The 23722-nt window shown below is 47.3% G+C and overlaps 1 protein-coding gene across 2 annotated transcripts in view; it reads left to right on the top strand.

The window, feature by feature from the left end:
- The window catches only part of Insc (INSC spindle orientation adaptor protein), a 105601-nt gene that overhangs the window by 70036 nt on the left and 11843 nt on the right, over positions 1 to 23722 (top strand). For both annotated transcript variants that reach the window (XM_055627662.1, XM_055627663.1), the window contains 2 exons: positions 16180 to 16351; positions 20861 to 21039. In XM_055627662.1, coding sequence (XP_055483637.1) covers positions 16180 to 16351; positions 20861 to 21039 — 351 coding nt within the window. The remainder of the gene's footprint in view (positions 1 to 16179; positions 16352 to 20860; positions 21040 to 23722) is intronic.

The raw sequence follows: 23722 nt of genomic DNA, 5'->3' as shown, positions 1-23722 counted from the left end.
CAACCAGGATCTGTATATCTAACCTCAGCTACTCCCAACCCCTGCCCCGGCTGCGGGTCTGGGCCTGCAGATGGGTCCTATGGACACTACCCTAACAGCTAGGGAGGCCTACCCGCTATTGTGGGATTTCCCAATCTAATTGGAAGGAAGTATGATGAACATTCTTGTGGTTTAAAGCCAGTTGTGTCTCAGGACAGCTATAGTGACTGCGGGGTTTGGGGTGCTTGTCTGTCTGGAGGAACAACAGCTCTTCTCGCGTCACGCTTACGCCCATGGCCTGAGCCCGGCTCCCCGGCTTCTTTGCTTAGGCCTGGACTCTTAGGCAGCGGGTCACCTGCCTTCTGCCTCTTCCCAAATCCATCCCCATGAGCAGCAGGGGCATAAGAAGTGCTCTTAGTCGAGGCAGAGAGCGAAGAGTGACTCTGCTGCTTCTGGAACTCTCAGGGCTGAGTCTCTGCTTGGGAAAGCCATCTGTGTAAGGCCACACAGCAGGAGAGCAGAGCAGCTCTCGCTCGCACTCTGAGCAGAAAGCCTTCTTCCCACTTGGCTAGAATCTTTTGTACCTAGCGGTATGCCGAGAGCCCTGGATTGGAGGTAATGAGTTGGGGCTAATGGTGCTCATGCCTGGGCCCTGCTACTCAATGGACAAATGGGCTTGGAAGAGGGAAGCTACTTGCTTAAGGACTTACAGGTAAGGTTCTGGCAGAGCTCAGATCAAGTCCTAGATTCAAGACTAAGCCAGATATCATTTTCTCCTTCCCAGTGCGCAGTCTGACTGTGTAAGGATAGTGTGTGTGTGTGCGTGTGCACTTACTTGCGTGGTGATGAGAAAAACTCAGTGAAGGAGCTGGTTACGCTTATGTGATGTGTAACCCACCACCGCCCCGGCTCCTGTAAATCTTCCCTGAAGGATGACCAAATGGCCCAAACCAGGTTTGTTTCTCATCCTCTTTCGTTCTGGCCCGGTAGGGGTTGGTGGAGAGCACAGAGAAGTAATTAGGGGGACTGATATAATCAGACCTTCTAAAGCAGCCAGTTGCTTGGCTTTAATCATCGTCCACGGCAGCAGGCAGAAACCAAGGAAGAAACAGCAGCACTTTCATTCTCGGAGCGGAAAACTACAGCTGCAATGGCTGCGTGCAGTTCATTGCTCCCATCTAATGCTGCTCAAAAAAAAAAAACAAAAAAAAAGCTAGGATTCTTCAGCTCTGTTCCAGGGCTGGGTCGCCTGAGTATCCTCTGTTGCTTTCTGGAAATGGAAAGGGATGCTAATCAGTGAGACTCAATGTGTGCTGGGGCCTGGACCACTGCAGTGCACACACGCCCCCAGCATCACACCAGTGACTTATGGCTGAGCACTATGAACATCTCCATCTTGAAGACGAGGAGCCACAGTCTCAGATAGTTTTTGTGGCTTCTCAAAAGTCACATCATTAGCCAGTGCTAGAGGCAGGATTTAAGCCTTGGTTCCAAAGCTGCTTAACATCCCTGCCTTGCTTGCTTCATGAATACTCTGAGAACGCTAAAAAAGTGCCTGTGACTTAACCCAGGTAATCTGGCCCCCACCCCAATGGTTACCGCGCTCCTCTCCTCCAAGTCAGATTGCTAAGGCGCTGATAAAGTTCTGGTCTCATTCATCACCCACTCTGCCGTCTATCACTCACTCTGCAGACTCATTCTTTCAGCGTTGGGAAGCCAACGTTCCAGTGTAGCTGAGCACTGTGGACTTTGAGGGGCAGGCTGTCCTGGATCTAAGCCTGCTTCTCCCGAGGTCCGATGACCTTTCTGAAGATGGTGGACATGTGGGGCACGGACAATAATAGACTCTTAGCTTGTTCCAAACCCTATGTTCTTTCTCTCTGCCACCTTGGAAAGATCTGGCTCTTTTGAGAGCCACAGGGGAATGGCTCCCTCAGAGCTGGGCTCAAGTTGTTGGTCAGGGCAGAGGGCAGAGACTCCTACAGGTCTCCTTAGCAATGCCTAAAAGAGATCTATTTTAGCTCAGCTACAGGCTCCACACTGTTTTTGCGCTCAGGATCAGTACCCTTCTAGAAGTCAGCTGCGCTTTTCCTGGTTTTTGGCCAGACAGTCACGTCTCACTAACTGACCCCGTGCTAGGCTTAGGGGAGAAGGTAAGCAGCTTGCTCCAAAGGTCAGGCATGGAGAGCCCAGAAGTACAGATAGGGTTGGGGTGGCTGGCCTGTGTCCTCAAAGGAGTTTTCTTCCACTCAGAATTCCTGGTAAAAGAGAACCAAAAAGACTTGGTCCCAAAAGAGAACCAAAAGACTTGGTGCAGACTTGGTCCCAGTGGGTGTACCGAGGTGCTTGGAGGCAGACTGGGGAAAGCAGTCTTAGGCCATGTAAAGGACCCTGTGACTGGCCATTGAGCTGTGGGGCTTTGTGTATCTAAGGAGCTTCATGCTCAGTGAATCAGGGGAGCCCAGAGAGACGGTAGTATTCTCAGGACAACGTTTGGGAGATGACTGGAGCAAGACAACCTAGAGCCCAAAATGAGTGAGGGTCTCAAAGCCACACAGCTCAGTGAGAGCTGACATTCCAAATTCAGTTGAGGTAGACAGATCAGAGCTGCTTTCTTGAAACACTGGCACCACAGACTGGCATGGCCAAGAACTGCAGGGTTTGGGGAAGAAGTGTCCCAAGGAGCTAGTTACTTTCCTCTGACTTTTGGCTTTGTCTTCTGTGCAATGAAGTTACCCTCCCTTGTCAGAGGCTAACAGTATGACAGGTCTCCAGTTAGGACCTGAGTGTGAGACATAACTGCCTGTGTCTAGCTTGTTTGTCTCCACAGGGTGGTCTAGGGAGACTGAATTGTCCCCCAAAGAGACTGGGTGCTGAGGGTTTTACAATGTAGGGAGACTGAATTGTCCCCCAAAGAGACTGGGTGCTGAGGATTTTACAATGGCCCTAGGAGAGTTCCAGGTGTGGGCCAGGTGCTGATGCCTCAAAGAATGGGGCCAGGGAGGATGAGAACCAGAGCAGAACTGAGCCCGTGGTTCAGATGAGGAGCTGGGCGCCTGCAGAAGAGACCAGACATTCCAAGCCCAGTGCTCAGCCCACCTGAGCCAGCCCTCTAGACAGTTCTAGGAATTGCTCTTCTAGCCTTAGACAAGCGGTAGTCTCACTTTCAGAAAGACATTCTTTTATCTCTACCCCTCCCCCCTTTTTTTGTGTGTGAAATAGGGAGTTAGTTCACTTTGTCCTGGAGCCAAAGGGAGAGTTTAATGAAGATCGATAAAGAAATTAAAGATGAGCAGGGGAGGCCAGATGAGCTCAATTTCAAGTCCAACTAGAAAATCTCTGGGGGTGTGTGGGTGGGTGTGGGAAGGGAAACTGTTGCTTGCCTCATTCAGCAGCTCACCCTTCATGCTTTGGGGTGAATGGAAGATGGAGACAAGGGAGGCCTAAGCAGAGAGGCTGGGTGGGAAGGAAGAAGTGGGCTTCAAGGGGCGAGGGGGAGACTCTGCTGCCTGCTTAGGAGGGGCCTTCCTCCACTGTGCTCTGCACCATTGTCGGGAAATAGCACATATAAAATAAATTAACCAGTTCCCCCCCCCAATCCTTTAGGGGGCAGTGATGGCCACCTCCATTCCACTTTACAGAAGCGCAGGTTGAGGCTGACAGGGGTAGACACTGGGAGGCACAGGGCCAACCTGGGAGCCCCCTACTTTTCCTCTCTCATTCAGATAGATTCCTTCTCTCCTCCATGATCCAAAAGCGGCCATAGTGGCCACACCGTGCAGCCCAAGGACAAGGCAACAGCTTACTTTGCTGGATTCGGCTCTGATATTTAAGTGAAGCCCCTTCTTATCCTAGGGGAAGTTCTTGATTAAGAGATGGGCAGAGGCAGGAAGCCTGGTCGACAAAGGGAGTCCAGGACAGCCAGGGCTACACAGAGAAACCCTGTCTCGAAAAACCGAGAGAGAGACAGAGACAGGAGCGCTCTGAAAGCAGACCCCACTTCCACCCCACGCCTGACAATGACTTCAGCTACCCTGGGAAAAAGCTAGGGCTGCGCAGAGCGCCTCAGGGCCGCAGTCAGCTAGTTGGGTTGCTCTGACTGGGGCAGGGCAGAGGAGGGAGGGCAGTGACCCAGTCTCTTAAGGAGTCTAGTTTTCTTTTACAGTCTTTCTCTTAACAGTCTAGCTTCCAGTATGTCTTCCAGGGCAGGAACGGAGAGGAGTACGGCTTGAACAGGTGGAATCAAATTCAGCTCCCCGCGTCCCGTCCCCGTGTGCCTCCTCATTTGCTTTGCTTTTTAATTCCACGGACATGGTGGGCCACTGGCTGGGAGCTGAGCTCTCCCTGCCTGGCAGTCTGGATACCAAAGTGATGCAGATCGGGGCTCTGGGGGACATCATGTGCTGTGCAGCAGCGGCCCCTGGTGGACAAGAGCTCCACTGGCAGCCCTGTCCGGATGCGCAGAGCAGCCTTTTCCTGGAACTGCTGTGGCTATTGGGCTCTGGGCCCCAGAAGCAACAGTTAGGACCAGAAAAATATATCCTGCGATGTATGTGGGGCTGGTGTTTAAAATTCAAGACAGCCAATGTTTCCTACAGAAATATTATCCTCAAAACGAAAGGCCCCGCAACCTACTATGTCCCTAATCCCTATCTCCAAAGCTTCCCCAGAGGATCAGCTATGCATGTTTTACAGTTAATTAATCAATACGTGCGACAGAGCACATGCACGTGCCCCAGTGCCTATGCGGAGGACACCCTGTAAGACCGAGTTCTTCCTTTTCTTCCACCGTGTGGGTCGAGGGGGTTCAGCTCAGGTTGTCAGGTTCGGCAGCTGGTCCTGCTCTTTACCTTTTGGGCACAGAAACCCTCCTGTCTCCTAGGTTGCTACTGAGCATGCTCCCTGCTCGCAGGGATAAGCCTAGGTGTGGGAGGCCTGCCTTCCAAAAGCCTCTGCCAGCGTTTCCAGGGACCTGTGTGAGGTGGAGGCGGCAGATGGTTGGGTGGGGGTGGCGTGTAAAACCCATAGGGCCCTCAGCAAGGAAAGAATGGCTAAAATGGCTGAAGGATTTGTGCGGGATGTGAGCTAAGTCCCATTTGCACACTAGGCCTCCAGGTTTGCGCCAGACTCTCCTCTCCGCCTCTTTCCTCGGAGCCCGCACTCAACTAATACGTCTCCAAGCAGACATAGGAGTCTGGTGGGCCAGGACGAACGGTCAGTGTGAGACAGGTGAGACCGATAGCAAGCAATAGAGACTGGGCGTGCTTCCTGGGTGGCGGCTGCCATGCTGGCATTAGCAGTGAGGCTACTGGTTCGCTAAGGAAACAGAAGGGCGTTTCCCAGTACCAACAAGGAAGATTTTGGTAGTGTGTGGAGCATTAAGGGATTTTGCAAGAGACAATGTGATGTAGGAAAACGAGGAGGTGTTTGTTGAGCTCTCTCCGCTGGGGATTCTGGTACCCGTTCCCTGGGTGTGTGAGAGAAGACGCTGAAGCAGAACTTGCAGCATTCTGTCCCTGTACCGGACTTTTGAAAGCTCCCTTCCTCCTCTGTGTGTGGTGACCAGGAGTGCGAAGATGCAGGCCTGTGGATAAAACGGTACCCAGTGTGTACTTCCTCCCTATTAGAACCCAAAGGACTCAGAAAAGATAGAGAATCGAGCGTGAACATAATGCTGGTGCCGAGGTGGAGGGAAGCTGTACCTTAAGGGACATCACAAAGGGAACCTGACTGGGGGTCGGAGGCGGGGTAGAGGTGATGCTTTTGGCTACCCAAACTGGGCTGTCTTTTGGCTTCTGAGTGGAGAAGTACCACTGGGAGAGGAGTAGGGGATACAAGACTTCTGGTAGCAGAAGAAAATGGGAGATGGAGAGCATTCATGCAGACTAGACCGGAGCTGGGAGGGTTCCCTTTCTGCCACCTTCTGGTACTGACAGTGTAGAAGGGCTAGCTTAGGTCATGGATCAGGAGTCAGCACCTGCCATTCCCTGAGAGCAAGGGGTGGGCCTGCTGGTCACCCACAAGAATGAGGAGAAACAGGGAGAGGGAAGGGCTATGAAAAAGAGGAGCCTCACAGGTGGAGACAGACAGGGGGACAGGGAAGACCCATGGAGACGAGAGATGTGTACAATTCTAGAGTGGCACTGGGGTCTCTCTTAGAGCACTTCAGAAGCACAGACGACGGTGCTTGTAGGTTTATGAGGCAGTCCCCTGCCTCTGACTTACTCAGGCACAAACTCATCTTTCATTATGATTTTAAAGTTTCTTTTTCTGATGAGTAATGATCTGGAGCACTGTTTCATATCCCTATTGTTCATTTGTTTTTTGTTTTTTGGTTTTTTTTTTTAACAAAATGTCAGTCTGAGATGTTTTCTCATTTTAAAATACTGCATCGTTTGTCTTGCCTTATTGATTTATACATTTTAAAAAATGCATTCCAGACACAAATCCCTTTTCAGATAGAGATATTGAGAATAAATGTCAGCCTGCGGTTTGCGTTATCATTCTCGTAATGTTGTCATTTGATAGATAGAGATGCTTGATTCTGTTAAGCTCCTATTTATTGATCTTTCTTTTTAGGCTGAGTGCCACTTCCATCCATTTAAGAAATCCTGTTTTCTCCAAAACGATACAAGGGCTATATTCCCTTGTTTTTTATTTGAGACTGTCCTTGTTTCATTTCTGTTGCTCTGACAAGATGTCCTGACAAAGAGCAACTTAGAGGAAAAAGGGTTTATCTGAGTTGACAATGTTAGGTTGTAGTCTGTCACTGGAGGTTGGGGTGCCACAGTGCAGGAGCTCTTAGCAGCTGCTGATGTCACACCCTCAGTCAAGAGCAGAGAGCAATGAACGCATGAGTCCTAGCTTGCTTGCTCTCAGCTAGCTTCCTCCTTTGTTATACTGCTCAGGAGTCCCTGCCTAGGGACCGCTGTCACCCACAATGGGCCAGGTCCTCCTAAACCAGTTAGCAATCAAGGCAAGTCCCACAGACATGCCCCACAGGCCAACCTGATCTAGAAAGTCCCTTATTGAGAGTCTTCCTGGCTGATGCCAGGCTGTGTGTAGTTAAAAAAAAAAAGCTATCCATTACAAGGAGGCTCATTGTTTACAGTTTTGACTTAAGACTCACTTCGCCTGGTGTTCAAAAGTTTAGTCCCTCCCCCCATACAGTTAGCCAGTGGAGCCTACACCATTTATTGAAAAGACCATCCCTAAGTTGAAGTGATACAAAGTGACGGATATGGTTTGCTTCAGGACTTCATTTCTTCTGTTCTATTAGGTTGTTTTTTTTTTTTTTTTGACCATCCCTTTTACCAGTATAACATTGGTTATACCCAATCTAATAAAATGGATAATAAAAAGAGAGAGTATTAGTAGCCTCTCTTTGTTCTTTAAGATTACATTAGCAATTTTCTTGTGTTTCTGCATTCATTTTATAACCAGCTTCTTAGTGTCCACAAAATACCTACTGATACTTTAAGAGTTCTTTAAATTTCTGTACAAGTTTGACATCTCAGACAGAGTGTTCTTATCAATGAACCTAACGCATCTCACTCCTTAGTATAGATTCTCTTTGAGGAGTAAGCCCTTCCTTACACATCTTTTAAATATTTATTCATAGCTACGTTTTATGGCAATGTAAGCTGTATTTTTAAGTTATGGCTTTTGAGATGTTGCTGTTAATATACTGGAAGATACACTTTTGATATTATACCAATGGTTGTGCTAAGTCTACTTACACATTTTAGTAGAGTGCTGACAGTGTCGCGTTTTTCTGCGCATCTGCAGCCTGTGCATAGAACGACATGAAGAATGGCAGGTTTGCCTCTTCTCAGTCACTGTCTCTTTTCTTGTGTGATTGCATTGGCAAGCAGAGCGATAGGATGTCTTGCTGCTGATTTCAAAGGAAGACTAATATATTATTGACCATTTCACTGCCGTGTATGACACATCTTGAGGAAGTGAAGTTAGAAAGCAGGCACAGTCTCCAAACTCTGAAGGTTGTGTTAATTTTTTTGTACCACAAGGTTTCTCTGTGTAGCCCTGACTATTCTGGGACTCATTCTGTGAGCAAACTGGCTTCAAACTTAGAGATCTACCTTCCCCTGCCTCCCAAGAGTTGAGATCAAAGGAACATGTGACCATGCCCAACTAGTATTTCAATTTTTAATACTTTCCTAGATGATGGCACCTGTCATCTGAGAGTTCACTGACTTAAGCCCTTTGGCTACCACCCAGGTCCCAGCGGGGCCTCCACGGGACGTGGCTAAAAACTTGGCATTGTTATAGTAGCACGAGGCTAGTAACACTGACCCAAGGACCCTGAGCCAAATTGTTAGTATTTTGGAACACAAGCTACTTCTGGGGTTGCCCAGCAACCTGTCATGTGGCCTCAGCCAGTCAGGTGACCACACCTGGAGGGCGTGGTTACCTTCCAACTTAAAGGGCCCACCCCGACTCGTGGTCCCTCTCTTACTCTTACTCTCTTTCTCTCTCTCTCTTTCTCTCTCTCTCTCTCTCTCTCTGTAACCCCTTCCCCTAATAAACCTCCCACGTGGAACTGATCTCGTGGTGTGATTTGTGAACCCGTGTGTAACCTCCACAGGTGCACGTTTCCCAACATTCCTAAGTTTCCTAACACAAATGCCTTCAGAGCATCTATTTGAAATGCGATTTAAGGAAGCTCCTCTGCCCACAGGAGATTATTTTCTAGTTACACTCCCAAGTGCTTGTCTCCACTGAAAACACCCCTCTCTTCTTTCTTTGCTTGTGCAGCTTCTCCCTCTGTCTAATTGGCTTTCCCCTCCAAAGGGCCACACAACCCTGCTAGCCACTCTTCCATTTTTTATTTTGATTTTGTGTTTGTATTTATCCACTTGTGTTTGAGATAACAGGAGAGGTGGGATGGAGCCTGGATATGTTGGCTGAGGGGAGGATACAGTTATCTTTTGGAGGCCTGTCTAATTTCTGTGGATTTTTATTGAGTTGTCTGCTCCACCATAAGTCTAAAACAAGTATGTCATTTTATAAAGGGAGTCTTGGACCATGGACATTGACACAACTTAGTCCCAAACCTTGTCCCAATCTAGTTCATACTTTGATTTCTGCTTCTGACCCACCTTTGTGTTAGTTTTTCTCTCTGACAATAACTAAAATTTCTTTTTGACTGATCATATTATAGATGAATTGACCCATTCTTTCAGGGTTCAGGAACACGATTCCAGTCTCTTTGAAATTCTCATTTGTTTTGAGTTTTCCTGCAGGTCTTAGATATTTGAGTAAATAGAATCATGAAGGTATAAAGTTGTAGGAACTGGCTGTGGTGCCTGTCATTTCAGCACCTTGGAGGCTGAGGCAGGAAGATCTTAATTTTGAGGTGGGAGTGGGGGAGAAGAGGAGGAAGTGAGGGAGGAGGGTGGGAGAGAGTAAAGGAGAGAGGAAAGGAGAGATGGAAGAGGCTCTGACACTCTTTGTAATTTTTCCCATGGCCAGATTTTCACCCCATTTACGCAATTCCTTTGTTGTAAGCCACTAGCTAGCTCTTCTGGCACCCACTGAAAATTAAACATAAGGCACAATCAAAACAAAGGCTCTAACACAAAACTAAGATGGCTGACCAGCACAGATGATGTATGATGGAACTTCAGTGCTACTCATAAGTCTGACATAATTTTCTATACCTTGAGTGTCCCAGATACACAAGCGTCACATTCCTCCAACCCTCAGCAAAAATATGATTTTTTTTTTTCTGGCTCCCTTCGTGCCAGACTCCAGGTCCATGAGCCCTGTTGTCCAGGTGATGTCTCAGCCAGAACAATCTTATCCCCACATACACACCTACTCACCAGGAACATCTGCCCTCAGGCCCATCCATCCCACTCTCTGTAAGAGCTAATTATCTCTAAGTGCTTCCTGCAGCCAGTTCTTTAAGGATGCGAATGTGCTTTGATTATATGACTCTCTTGGCACCAAGTTTATGACTAGGGATGGGAAATGGGCAATTAGGGGTTGGAGGCTTTCCCGACATGGGGCTACTGTTTGAAGGAACTGGCCTCAAGCAGGGCCACCCCTTGGCCTTTCATAGGAACTGAGATGAATGCCCTCCATTGACCTGGCCATTTCTTCAGTTCTTCCCTTTCTTTCTCAGAGGTTCCATAGAGGAAGGCACAGGGCAAGGATCCATAAACAAGGATCAGAGTTGACATGCTGCATGGTGTAGCCTGGGTTGTCTCCCCGTCTCCCCGCTTCTCTGCCTATTTCCTCATTGTTCCTCCCCTACCAGAGTGTGGCTGTGGAATACTGGGCCTCATTTGGCTGTCAAGGACTTGAGGGAAATTCAGTGCAGGGTTTTTCCTGAGGGCTTCAAACTAAAGAGGGATGCACATGTGATCTGGTCAGATCAGATCAGGTGATATATGTTGCAACTGTGATCTGATCAGGGTGGTGTCTCAGCTGGAAGGACAGAGATGGCCTCTGTCTGGGGAGGTAGGTGACTTGACCTGGGTCTGAAACAGGAGGTAGGAGGAAAACATTTTAGTTTTAAGCAAATTGGGTTTGAAGTGCTCATGGAATATACAGACCATTTTATTTTTTAAATTAAACATAAAGTGGTCCAGTAAGGGTTTGGAAATGTAGATATGCGTGTTGGGAAAAGGGGGTCAAGATTGAGCTTCTAGAATCACCAGTGAGACCATGTGGATTTGAGTCTAGTTTCCAATATGGCACAGAGTGGCAGCAAAAGCTGGCATATGGCTGTCAAGGAGAAGAGGCTAAGAGAGCAACAGAGAGATGCTACAAGCTGAGGAGGACACAAGCCTTTAAAATGAACTATGCCGGAGTCCTGGGAGAGAAGGTCAGGATGGAGAGAGTTCTTCTCAGCAGGAGGCGTAAGGGGTGCAGAAAATCAAATGAGAGTGATCGAGCCAAGTCCTGTGTGAGTTTATTATTCTCCCCTGCCTCTCCCTCAACACCCTCTCGTTTCTGTTTCTCTCTGTTCTTGCCATTTCTCTGCCTCTGTCATTTATTTCTGCTGCTGACTAATTAGACGCTTGCCGCAGTGCGGGCACGCAGGGACTAACAATAGAAATCCTGGTATAGCACCAGAAGTTGCTGAACTCTTGGCTAAAGGGTTCTAGCTGTGCATCTTAGCATTCCCAGTCAGTCACAGATGATACCCACTTAAAAAGTATTGGTTCTAGATGGTATGATCTGATGTCTACACAAGTGAGTCAACTTGTGTATCCCCTGACACCTAAATGCCTCTCAGAGGGTCAGATGATAGAGACCTGGTTGCCAGCCTGTGGTGCTGCTGGGAGCTGGTGGAACCCTTGGAAGGTTCAATGGCAGGAAGCTAGGACATTGGCGATGCCTGTCAAGAGGACATTGGTCCCTGGATTTTCCTCTTTCTTTACCAGCTGTCTGCTATAAGGTGAACAGGCCTCCTCTGTCACATGCTACCATCTTGCACTGTGCTGCCATGAGCCTGAAGCACAGAGGCCGAGCAACCATGGGCCACGAAACCACCGAAACCAGGAGCCCAAACAAACAAACCTGTCTTCCTTATGAGGTGATTTTCTCAAATATTTTGTCAGGACAAAGGAAAGCTGACTGACACACTACCCAGAGGCCTGAGACTCTCACTTTTGGAGTAGACTGCAGAGAGGAACCTTGGAGGGGTCCTCATTAGGAGTCTCTGAGGCACAGAGTATTAAGGAAAGGGCCCTCCAGGCATCAGGAGATTAAGCCGAGGTAGGAAGAGGATGGAATGATGGCACCACCATGTGGCAGGTACTGCCCATGCAGGCTCTCGTTGAATAATTGCAATATTCTGTTCAAGTCGATGTTTCAAGTACCCATTTTATAAGAAAAATGAAAGCCATTGACACTGGTATTATTACCCTAAATTTTAGGATAAAGGTTCAAAGGAGTAAAAAAAAAATGTTCAAGTATTAAGAAGTAGGATTCAGACTAATAGAAGTGGTGTGAGTGCTAAAAAGCTCATAACCCGGAGGCATGGCGCCTTTGGTGATGAGCTGTGGTGAGCCGGGCTGGATTGGAGCCTTGGAGATGGTGGTGTGTATGGAGACTGATTTGTGTGGCAGCTGCTAGTGGCAGGATGAGGAAAATCAGCAGCATCAGAACCAAGGAAATCTGGCTCCTACAAAAAGCCACCCAGTAGAACAACAAGCAAGCCATGTGAATAGGGTCCTCCAGCTTACCAAATGCAAAGCCCAAGCAAACCACGTAAAGGAAACCAAAACAATATAAAAGACTTGATCTCATGGGCTTTGATTCACTCCAATTAAAATAGAGTTTTATGGCTTCATCTTTATTAATGACTTTTCTGTTGCTCTGATAAAATACCATGACCCAAATTTAAAGAAAAAATGATTTGGGCTTACAATTCTATAGGGGGAGTCCATAGCTGTAGGAAGGCATACAGCAGGTGGCCAGAAGAGAAAGCTGGCTGATCATGTTTTATCTGCACACAGGAAGCAGAGAGAGGAGAAAGTGGGTGACACTATTAACACTCAAAGCCTTCCCCTAGTGGTGTGATTCCTCCAGCAAGGCTATGTCTCCTGAAAGTTTCATAACTACCCCAAACAGAATCACCAACTGGAGACCAAGTGCCTACTGGAGACATGGCTCATCCAAACCACCAATTTACTAAAAATTATAAGCGTATGATGAAAACCAGAAGGATATGGCATTAAATACCTTTCTATAATGTTGGTAAGTATCACTTGCTACAACCATATGGCAAAGAAAATTGGAAGTATTGGAGAAGATGTGCAAATGCTATCCCTTAATGCTCATGTTAGGACTCCCAGGGAAACTGGAAACCGGCCAGAAGATGTGTAGACGAATGTTTGTAACAGCACTGTCTAGTATAGCAAACCTCCAGAAGACACTCAAGTGACCGTTGTCAGGAGCAGGTATGCATGACCTGTAATAGATGCACACAGTGAAACACCACACAGCTCTGAAAACAAGTGGCCCACAGACACACCTAGTGACAGGAAGGAGTTTCAAAAACAGGGATGTCTGGGAAAGAAGGAAAATCCCTTTGTTGATGATAGAACCGTTACGTCTGTTTTAAAACCCTTAAAACTTAGTTTATTAGACAGAGATCTAATAGAAACAAAGGGTATCAACAACACAGAAAAGGATGAGGCCTTTTCATTGTAGGTGATTGGAGAGATGAGATGAAGAAGACTTAGCTTAATGCTGTTTCTAAGATTTAGAATTTCTAAATATTCAGCGTACATAGATCTTCCCATAGGTGTCCATTTTATTATTGGAATCTTTATAAATCATGTTACTCCTCATTTACTTATATATTCAATGTTTTCAAATGTAAATAAATAAGCATGCATTCTGTATTCTATTCCTTTACATAGGTCATGTAGTTTATGAGTATATAAGAATATGTATGCTATGTATGTACTGTATGTAAGGATGAGTAATATCTGTTGTATGATTCATGTTGAAGGGATGCTGTATTTCATAATTAGTACTCAGTCAGAGGCAATTTGAAGCTTAGTCAACATACCGGAAGAAGGCAAGACAATGTGCAGCTCATGGTTTGAAAATCCAGGGACCCGAAGGTCCTCTGGAAAATCCAGGAGCTACAAGGGCATCAGGGTCCACAACACCTGTGGGTCAAGGATCTGTGGACTTGAGGTTGAACTTGCCTCCAACTCTGTTCTCTTTGAGTCTTTGCTCACAGCCCCCTCTAGTTTACAATGCCATCATTTTATTTGTATTAATCTACAATGTATCCTCAAGTTTTAGGTCAAATGTTATTTTCTGGTATTTTTTCCCATCTTCCAAAATCACAGTACATGTCAGGCATCAAGAACTCAAAGTGAACTAGCTGTGGTCCCCATTCTTGCAGAACAGGAGTCCAGGCAGACAGACACAGAGTTAGGGAATCACATCATCTTATACTGCTAATTCTGGAGCAGCATGCAAATTCTCTGTGGACCTGTTAGCCAAGATTTCCAGCCTCTCCATGAATCTGGTAGAATAGCTTTGAGAAGGGCCCAGGGATTCTCTTTTAAGTAACCTGAAGTTAATTTGATGCAGCCACAATCCCTCCCACTTGGAGAAACAATGTTCTTTTGCATTAACATGATGAAAATAGCAGAAGTACTTGAGCATGGGGAGCCAGAGTGAGCCATCTTCCCAAGCTGGACTGTGGGTGTGTCACGTCAGGGATGGCTCCCAGAAGAAGTAGTACCTCCTGTGGGAAATCACTCTGCAGCATGGTTATCTGTGCTGATAGTCACTTCCTCCCCCACAGGGGCGCTCTCTGCTGGATCCGTGTTTCTGCAGCATGAGGCTTTGGCATTTGGTCTGTATGCAGGCCATAGACTTAGGTCTGGCCTGGAGAGAGGGGTTCATATTTGGGCCTTGGGTTTCACTGGGTCCTGGGACCCACCAACTCAGATTAGCTAAGCATCAGGGCAGCACACTTGTTTGGGTCTGACCAGGGTTCCAACGGACTTAGAGACCAGGGTAGCAGCAGAAGCTACAGTCAAGACAAGTTTGAGGGCACTGGATCAGTGGAGATGTTTTTCCACTAGAGGCCTCGTAGCTTCTTAGCAACACTCTTGACTGATGCTCGAAGGAGAAAAGGGGATGTGAGCCAGTCAGTTGAGAGGCTTCTTATGTTGGCAGTAGAGCTGTTTCCTGTTTCCAGGCCTGCAGCTGCCCTGTGGGCTCAAAGAGGCCTCTCCAAGGGCCTGTTAATAAAATACCTGGCCAGAGTCCAGGCCTGCCAGGGGCAGGCTGACTGCGGTTTGTTCCTTTTATTAAGCACATCCAGGTGGGTTTTACTGTGGGCTGATCACTGGGCTCTTGTTTCCACATTTGTCTCCTTTGAGTCTGAAATTGCCAATGGCCTTCACAGCTAATGGACCTTTCAGGACCCCAGAGCCATTTAAGGGAGGTACAGGACTGGGGTGGGGGGTGGCCATGGCAATTAATCAAATGAAGGGCGAGCTCTTGGGGCCCCGCTAGAGCTAGTAGCAAGAGGGACAGATGCAGAGACAGGAGGCTCAAGCTGGTATCTTGGATGTGGAGGACATCGGTCAAGGCATCTTCCTGTCTCTCTCTTGCCTTTCTCCACCCCCCCCAGCACTGGTCCTTAGCTGCCTGGCATTCTAGCCCCTGAAGGAACTTAGGATCACTAATGATATGTCTGTGGTGAGATCCTGCTCCCCCTACCTACTGATTCCTAATGGAGGGTAGGTTTTAAGCTCAGGTGTAACTTCTCAGGAGGAAGGCTAATATCATTTTCAGAACCCAGGTCTTGAAGAGCAGACCATTCAGTTCCAAATCCATGAGTCTGGACTTTAAGGCTCCAGGGCAGATGAACAATCTCTTCTTAGTTTTTCTTTCTGTGACATGGGGATGCTTGATGCAGTGATACGGTGATACTCATTCTACCAAGTCTGGAAGCTGGCACACTACAGGCACTCTAGAAGTGACTCCTATTACTGTGCCAAGAACAGGTCTGGCCGGGGTAAAGCAGGAAAATAAGCCTTTTTTTCCCCTGGCAAATGTGTCCAACAAGACCTTTACCTCTATGTTTGTGCAGAGAGAGCGAGGCTTCCACGGAAGCAGCATTCTTTCTTTGGGGACACTGTGGAGGACAAGAGGGGAAGGGAGGTAGTGAGTACAGCATGCTGCAAAAGAAAAGGAGAGGAGGGAGCCCACACTTCTTGAACTTGTCTTTTCCATAAAGCATCCCCCGTTCTTATCCTGACCTCCTGACGCCCTGCTGGTTGTGTGAGGGAGTAGTGTCAGAGTTGTGAAGTCACACAGCATGAAAGATGGAGCCCAGGTTGGAGCTCAGGGTCAGAAGATTAGTAAGTAACCATAGTTTTCTACTGCGTTTTGTAGTGATGAATGGCCGAGGTCGGCCCCTGGACACTTGGCTTGCTGTCTGCCATCTAGAAAGCCTATGGGAGGTCACTTATCCCTCCTGGGCTCAAAGCAGAGGCATTTAAATGCCCAATTTTGGGTAATTTGGGAAGGGGTTCATCCTCAGATTTTCTCTGGCTCCGTAAGAGGTGTGAGCTAGTCTCAGAAGTCAAGGGTAGGAGGAGTTGGTTCTTCTGTCTCATGACTGTCACAAGCAGTGGTACCCTCCCTTTCAAGGCACACAAGGAAGTTCTTTCTCTCCATCTGCAGGTGGACGGTATCCTGTGCTTGGCCGACATCTTGACTGATGACAGTCACTCAGAGGCCACTCGAGCTGAGGCTGCAGCCGTGGTGGCCCAGGTTACCTCCCCACATCTGTCCTTTACCCAGCACCTCACCAGCTTCCTGGAGAACATGGAGGAGATTGTGACAGCCCTCATCAGTGAGTGAACCTGGGGTGGATGGGGCCTCTAGGTGAGAGGGGCTCATCACTGTTGTCTTCGTGAGGATCAGGAAGGGCCCCCCACCTCTTTCACATCAAACTCACAATCTGGAAAGATAGTCACACTAGCTGAAAGTCAGAGGTAGCTTTGCAGAGTCCTGTCATCAAGTGTCTTCTACTAAAATACAAGCGGCTCTTTAGCATCAAATTGAACAGTAGTTAGAGATCATGTGGCCTCTCAGAAGGAAACCAGAGCATAAGGATCAGGGACAAATAGGGACTGAAATTTTGGCTTCAATATGTTTTATTCCCAAAATGTAAGTCATTGCACTCAGTGACTGTAGCAGTACTAACTGGTACAAGTGACTTCCGAGAGAGAGAGAGAGAGAGAGAGAGAGAGAGAGAGAGAGAGAGAGAAGTAGCCATTCACTTGCCACAACCCGCTGCAGAAAATCTTATTTTTTGGCCTCACATAAACATATAGAGTCTTCTTGGTCTTGCTCTTTAGACCTATGCACGCTTGGCAGGAGAATTCTAGATAGTCCACTAGCTAGAATATCCTCATTCTCTCTCCTTTCCTTTGCCAGACTGCAGAATGCAGGATTAATCCAGCAAAAATGCCCAGGAAACTTGTCTGGTGAGGTCTGAGTTTCCACTCCCACTCACACTCTTGTTACGCAGCATCTCGTTGTCTATCCCTTATCAAAACTAAGTGATAAATAATTAGGGCTGGCTCAGGAAGTCAGGAAATGTCTGTAATTTCCTGGATTTAGGGACAGTGTAGCATGCTGGGATAGCAGTTGGAACAGCTGAGCTTGGGTTCTGGCTTTCTACATATCCATCCACAAACAGCTACCAGTTAACAACATTGCATAAGATTGTGGGGGATTCTGCCATTCACTCACCAGCGCATTTTGTAAATCTCTCTTGACAACGTCCTTTCTATATTCAATGAGGGGTTGTAACCCACGTCTTTAGAGGGGCCTAGAGGGTTGTAACCATGCCTTCTGGTTATAGGATATTACCATTCAGGGAGAACTTTGCATATAGGAAACCTCAGTTAGTGAGCTTTATGTTTGACCCTGGTCACAGGGCCTGAGTATCCCATGGGTTAGGTTTGGAGAAGCTGGTGTGCCAACATTTACATTGATTCAAAGTCAAGGAAACATGGAGTCCATAGAGAATCCTGGTGGCAGGGAGCTTGGGAGACCACATAGCTCATGCTTACTCTTTGTGAAAGGTGGTGTTCCAGAAAGGGCGAGAGACTCAAGAACAATGTTGGGATCCACCATGCCAGTGGTCTCACGCTCAGACCACCAGGGCCTGGCAGGAAAGAAATTACTTGAAAGGAGCTAGACAGAAGAGGAAAACAAGAGGCTTTGGGACTTGCATTAAGTTGATGAGCATGTGCACAGACTAAATGTGGATGGACATGAGTGAACCACAGTTGATTATTGCCTTGTAGGGAAGGCTGACATATTTTAATACAAGAATTAAATGCCACACTGTGCCGAAGCTCTCCAAATAATAAATAGGCCAAAGTGTGTATACTTCAAACATCCCTTCACTGTTGTTACATGCTCATTCCCGTTTCTTTGTCCAGACCGCATTTATCCCTGGAGAAGAACCTTCTTATTTATCCCAGCCCCATGAAGATGCACTGTTCAGCCCATTCACAGAGTCAGCAGATGGGATGTATCATCTGGGAAGGACGCCAGAGCTCTGTTTTTGGTGGGAAATGGCCCTCCAATTTCTTGCCATTCCCTGGAAACATTTGTAAATGAGTCACTGGAATCCTCAATTTAATCTTCCTAGCACATCCCAGGTGACTCAGACTGTAGTTCAAATAAATGTGCAGCGAAATTAAAAGGCACTTAGATGGTGGTTCTAATAACTGATGTGTCAGCATCGTCGGCAACTGTGCGAGGATGAGGGGCAATGTTTTCCCCTATGGAAAAATCTAGCAGTAGAGTGACCTCCTACCGAAGCCTGGATATGGAGACATGAGCTTGGGTGGAGTCAGGTGGTCCCAGTGGTTTTCCCCAGTCAGAGGATTAGGGGAACATCAACTGTGAGGAGCTTTTAATTACTTGGCTAATCTGTGATCCCAGGCCTGGGTGGTGAAACTCAGATGTTTGGTGGCCACATCTGGGTGCATCTACAGGGAACAGAACACCTCAAAGGTCGTCATTATCTCCCTGATCGAGATGACGCATATGTATATGGGGGCATCACTGAGAATGAGTCGAGGACCCAAACAAGAGGCAACCTGAAGAGTAGAAAGAATGAGGATTTAAAATAAGGGTTGCTTAGATTTGCTCATTACTGCCTATCAGACCTCAGCAAGTCGCAAGATCAGGCATTTAATTATAAAGTCACAATAAAGTTAGATTACTGTTGAGATAAAATGACTGAATGATGTGAAAATTAAAACAGCTCCTGGCCCAGAGAAAATGGTACCTGTGGCTGCTCCTGTGAAACTCTGCTTCTATAGCTGTACATACCTTATTCTCCCTTGATGATGGGCCCAAATACACTGGGACAGCAGAAGACAGACTGTAGGTGTTTGACTGATATATCTGTGCATCCAACTTTAGGGGGGAAACCAAAGCTACATCCATGAAGATGCCAAGAAATGCCAGCTGCAGTGTCAGAACTCTGAAGAGTAGAAGAGCATGGGGCCTAGCTCAGCTCTGTCTTCACACTTTCTTCCTCTGCTGGGCTGTTTCATGGAGTTTGGTCTTCCTTCCTCCACTCTGTAGAAGCTTTACAGGTGGAACAGGGTTTGACCTGTCACATTGTGCCTGGCAACTCAAATTGGAGCGAGACTTGGAAGCCAGGGCCATAAAGTTGGGACAAGCAGCACCATGGACAGTGCCTCTTGTGTCTCTTGAGATGGGCATCTTTTTCAGGTTCTATGAGGGTCAAGACACTATTTTTCTATTAGCATAATTGCAAATGGCAGGTGGGACATGCAGCCAAGCATGGGCAGAACTCTGGAGGTCCTGCAGAAGTGTTGGGGGAAAGATGGAAGGACCTGGAGAAGACAGGAACCTTATAAGAAGACCAACAGAGACAACTAACCTAGTCCCATGGGGGCTTTCAGAAACTGAGACATTAACTAAGGAGCATGCATGATCTAGATCCAGGCCCCCTGCACACATGCAGACGATGGGCTGCTTGGTCTTCATATGGGGTGCCTGGCGAGTGCGGGGGGTGGTGGTGGTGGGAGGCGACGTTGTTTCTAACATGGACTCTATTGCCTGCTTTTGGAATACTTCCCCTTGGCAGGGATGCCTTGCCTGGCCTCAGAGGATGAAGATGTGCATAGTTCTGATGTAATTTGATGTGTCAGGGAGGGTGAATATATATATATATATATATATAGGGGAGGGCAGGTCCCTTTTTGGGGGAAAAGGGAGAGAGGAAGGGAGAAGGAGCCGAAGTTGGGGGCTGGGAGGAGAGGAGGGAGAGGACACCCTCAGGATGTAAAGCAAATAAACTAATATAGAAAAAAAAAACATAAGTGAAGATGAGGCTGGCCATACTGTTTTCTTACTGTTCCCTAGATTTTAAGCAAGGGAGTCAAAGGCAGAGTCTTTGGAAGCCTTTCCTAATGCTCTGTTAGCAAGTCTCAACACTTTCTTTACTCTATCCTGAACTTCGCTCAGAGTCTTATTTGTAACTTGTGTTCAAGTATTGTGTATTAAAAACAAGTGGCCAGCAAAAAAAAAAAAAAAAAAAAACACAAAAACAAACAGACAAACAAATGGCATGTGGGGACATTTGGATAGCGCTAGGTTGAAACCACTAGGCCTAAAGAGAGAGCCTGGCACTCAAGAGCTTGTGTAGCACTTTCTGCAGCCAGAAGACCTTTGCCATCTGAGACCAAAAAGAGATCTAGAAGGTGTCCAGAAAGAAGAGTGTCTGCTTTAATGTCAGTCTTTCCACTCGGGCAAATTTAACATCCTAGTGTACATTACTGGAAGGGCGGGAACTCCTTCCTGCCCCATGGCCTCTGCACACACTGCTACTCTCCTTTAGTTCATGTCCTTCCTCCAAATATTTTCATGACTTGTCCCTCTCCTCTCTTAGTGACAACCTCCTCAGTGACCCATTGGTCCCCACTTATTCCCTACCTTAGCACCCATCTGTTTTCTCTCTCATGTTTATCAGAACTGGCAATTATTTATATCAACTCTTCAAGGTTTGCTTTCTCTTGCCTGCTAGCAAAGAGTATGTATCACAAGGGCATGGATGGGACCTGTTTGGTCCATCCTAACATCACAAGCCTCCAGGCACCTAGGGTTCACTCACCAGGAGTCACCCACAATGACTCCAGTCCCATCTCTGCTACCTATGCAGATGGCATAGTTCCCTCTCTAGTAACTAATTTTTTCATCTCTAAGAAGCATATTAAGACTTCCACCTAGAGCTATCAGGGAGCAAGGGAGATCAGCCATGCTCAAACACTTGGACTTGAACCATTTCTTCCTTTTCACTATTCAGAACTGTGCCAAGAGGCCTCATCAGGGGAAGTCTTCCTGCTGGCCTCTGCGGCCCTTGCCAACATCACCTTCTTTGACAAAATGGCCTGTGAGATGCTTCTGCAGTTGAATGCCATCCGTGTCCTCTTGGAAGCCTGCAGTGACAAGCAGAGAGTGGACACACCCTATACTCGGGACCAGGTGAGCATCCAGGAAGGCAGGACAAGCCCACAGACGGGAACAGGTAGAGATCATGTCCACATAGGCCTAGCTGTTGGCCTGGCTGATTGGCTTCCAGAAGGCGATGCCAGAGCCTATTGTAGCCGTGTGTGTTAGTCATGGCTGGAAGTTCTGCCTTGTACTAGTCTTCATTATGTGTCTCCTTCTTTAGTTAGATGCCTGCACTTGTTGATCCTCTTTCCCGCATGGCATGAGTTCAGGTGCCTTCAAGTGCCTAACGCAAGGCTTACTCTGGTCATGCCAGATGAGATCCAGTAGTGACGATCAGAACAAGGCTTCTGGAGACGGGCATTATGGGTTCAGCAGATCTTTACTGTAAACAATCATGTTACTCTGGGCAGTTCATTTTTCCTTCATTTGCGAAATGCGTATACATAATTACAGACTTGAGGTAGGAATCAGATAAACTAGTGAACATGGACTCCTGCTGTAGACTCTGGCACAAAGATGCTGTGAAGTGAGCGAGTGGATGGCCCTTCGGAGTTGTTAACCCTACACACAGCACCAAGCGAGGACCTGCAGGCAGCAGTCCACTTGTGTCTAGAATGGGATGTTGCTTCCATTGCAAATGTCCATGGCTTTGCAGAGTCGCTCACCTGCCCATGAGGAGCGGCAGCACCCTCATGAAGTTTCACCAATACTTAGGAGGAGGGCACAGAGTGAGGACGTGGTCAAGTAGGAGGCAGATGGACATTCTCCCTGCGTCTGGTTTCAGGAGGCTTTCTTCCAGTTCCCCTATCTGAACCAGGCACATCTCCCGCTGTCCTCAGGATGGCTTCACCTCCTGCCCTGGCTCTGAGCAGCCACTTAGCTAGTGAGAGCACAGCCATTAAAGAAACAAATGGCTCTTTGCTATGGCAGAGGGAGAATTAAGGTGAGCAGAGGGCTCTCTGTAATGAAGACAAAGAAGATGAATTGGGCTCTGAAGTGCTCGCCACCCCCGATACACTTAGGAAATTAAATGCCCAGTGAGGCTTCCGGTAACGAGGATGCAAGTGACGCCGACGCTGTGCAAAGCCTCTTGGTCTTGGCTAGTGCACCTCTGTTTGGACAGTGAGAACCCCTCTATCATCCAGGCAAGCCAAGTCCACTTAATTTGTCAAGCAGAAGCCTCGCTGGCAAAGCCCATTCCATGCTCAGCCTTGAGGAGTGAGCAGCTGTGAACCTCGCTGTGGGTCTGGGGTCTTCCATCTGCTTCTGGTAACCTAGAATAAGATAGTACGGGTTACATCTGCATAGCAGGTATCAAGAAGATCGTCCTAGGCTGGGAATGTAACTCAGTTGGTGGAATGCTTGCCTACCATACACAAAGGCTTGAGTTCAGCTCCCAGAACTGGGCATGGTGGCACATGCACCACCACTCAGGACTCAGAAAATGGAAGCAGGAAGATCAGAAGTTCAAGGTAATCCTCAGCTACTTAGAGTCTTTGAAGTTAACCTGAGACCATAGCTTTGAAAAAGGAAAGTAAAGAAGACCCTGCTCACCTGGAGGTTCCCATGGTCCTGTGATCTCATGCCCATCGGGTGCTGCATAGAGGCCAGGCTGTGCCGGGATCTAACCACAGACACAACAGGGCAGGAAGAACAGCCCTGCACCGGCAGTGTCAGTGACCTCTAAAGTAGAGGGTACTTACAACAGGACAGCATGAGCCTTTCTGGAGGCAGTGGTGCCACCCACACTTCCCACAGAAATTCATAGTCTGTTTGGCATCTTCGAATGATCATATTTTGTACCATTTCTGGAACTTTAGTGTCAACACCACTTATCAGGAACCCATTGGTCAGAAATGCCAATGACTAGGAGTTGTAATAGTGACTTGTTTTTCAAAAGCAGTCCATAGTTTACAAATCTCTGCTATGTGTGTAAATAAGAGCAGAAACAACACCTCTTGGGGTTAGGTACACTTGAGTTTAAATCCCATCTCTGTCATTTCCTAGCTGTGTGTCTTTGGACCAATCTCTTAATCTCTCTAAGCCACAATTTTTCTCATCTGTAATAATAATAATGGAGATAATACCATTTCTTCTCTTCTCTGGCCCCTATATGATTAAATGGGGGTGGTGTTTATAAAGCATTTAGAATCAAAGTAGGTGTTCAGTGGTAACTTGGGTAACTGTAATAGAATAGATTGGGATGGGTCCAGATGGAGACATCTACTTTAGGGCAGGAAATACAGTTAAAGCAGTGATGAATCTTGCATGGTATGAAATAGTGGGTGGCATGTATGACTTCAGGTTGTGTGTGGACACATGTAAGGTGTGTGTGTGTGTGTGTGTGTGTGTGTGTGTGTGTGTGTGTGTTAAAGGTTGAAAAGGACTATAAGCTGGAGCTGGGAAAATGGTTCAGTTGGTAAAATCCTTGCTGCACAAGTATGAAGACCTGATTCACATCTGTAGAACCCACATAAAAAGCTCAGCACGGAAGTATATACCTACAGGCTTGGTGCTGAAAAGAGGAGAGAAGTAGGTCCATGGAGCTTGCTGGCAGTCATCCTAGCTGAGTTGATGAGCCCTAGTTTCAGTGAAGACCACTCACTATACACAGGTGGAGAATGATTGATCTCTGCTTCCAAATGCATGCAAGCATACATACAGGAACACACACACACACACACACACACACACACACACACACACACACACA

Source organism: Psammomys obesus, unplaced genomic scaffold (assembly GCF_907164565.1).
Source record: "Psammomys obesus unplaced genomic scaffold, mPsaObe1.curated_primary_1811, whole genome shotgun sequence".
NCBI lineage: Eukaryota > Metazoa > Chordata > Mammalia > Rodentia > Muridae > Psammomys > Psammomys obesus.
The sequence above is the reverse complement of the archived record's forward strand: the minus strand, read 5'-3'. Positions and strand labels throughout refer to the sequence as shown.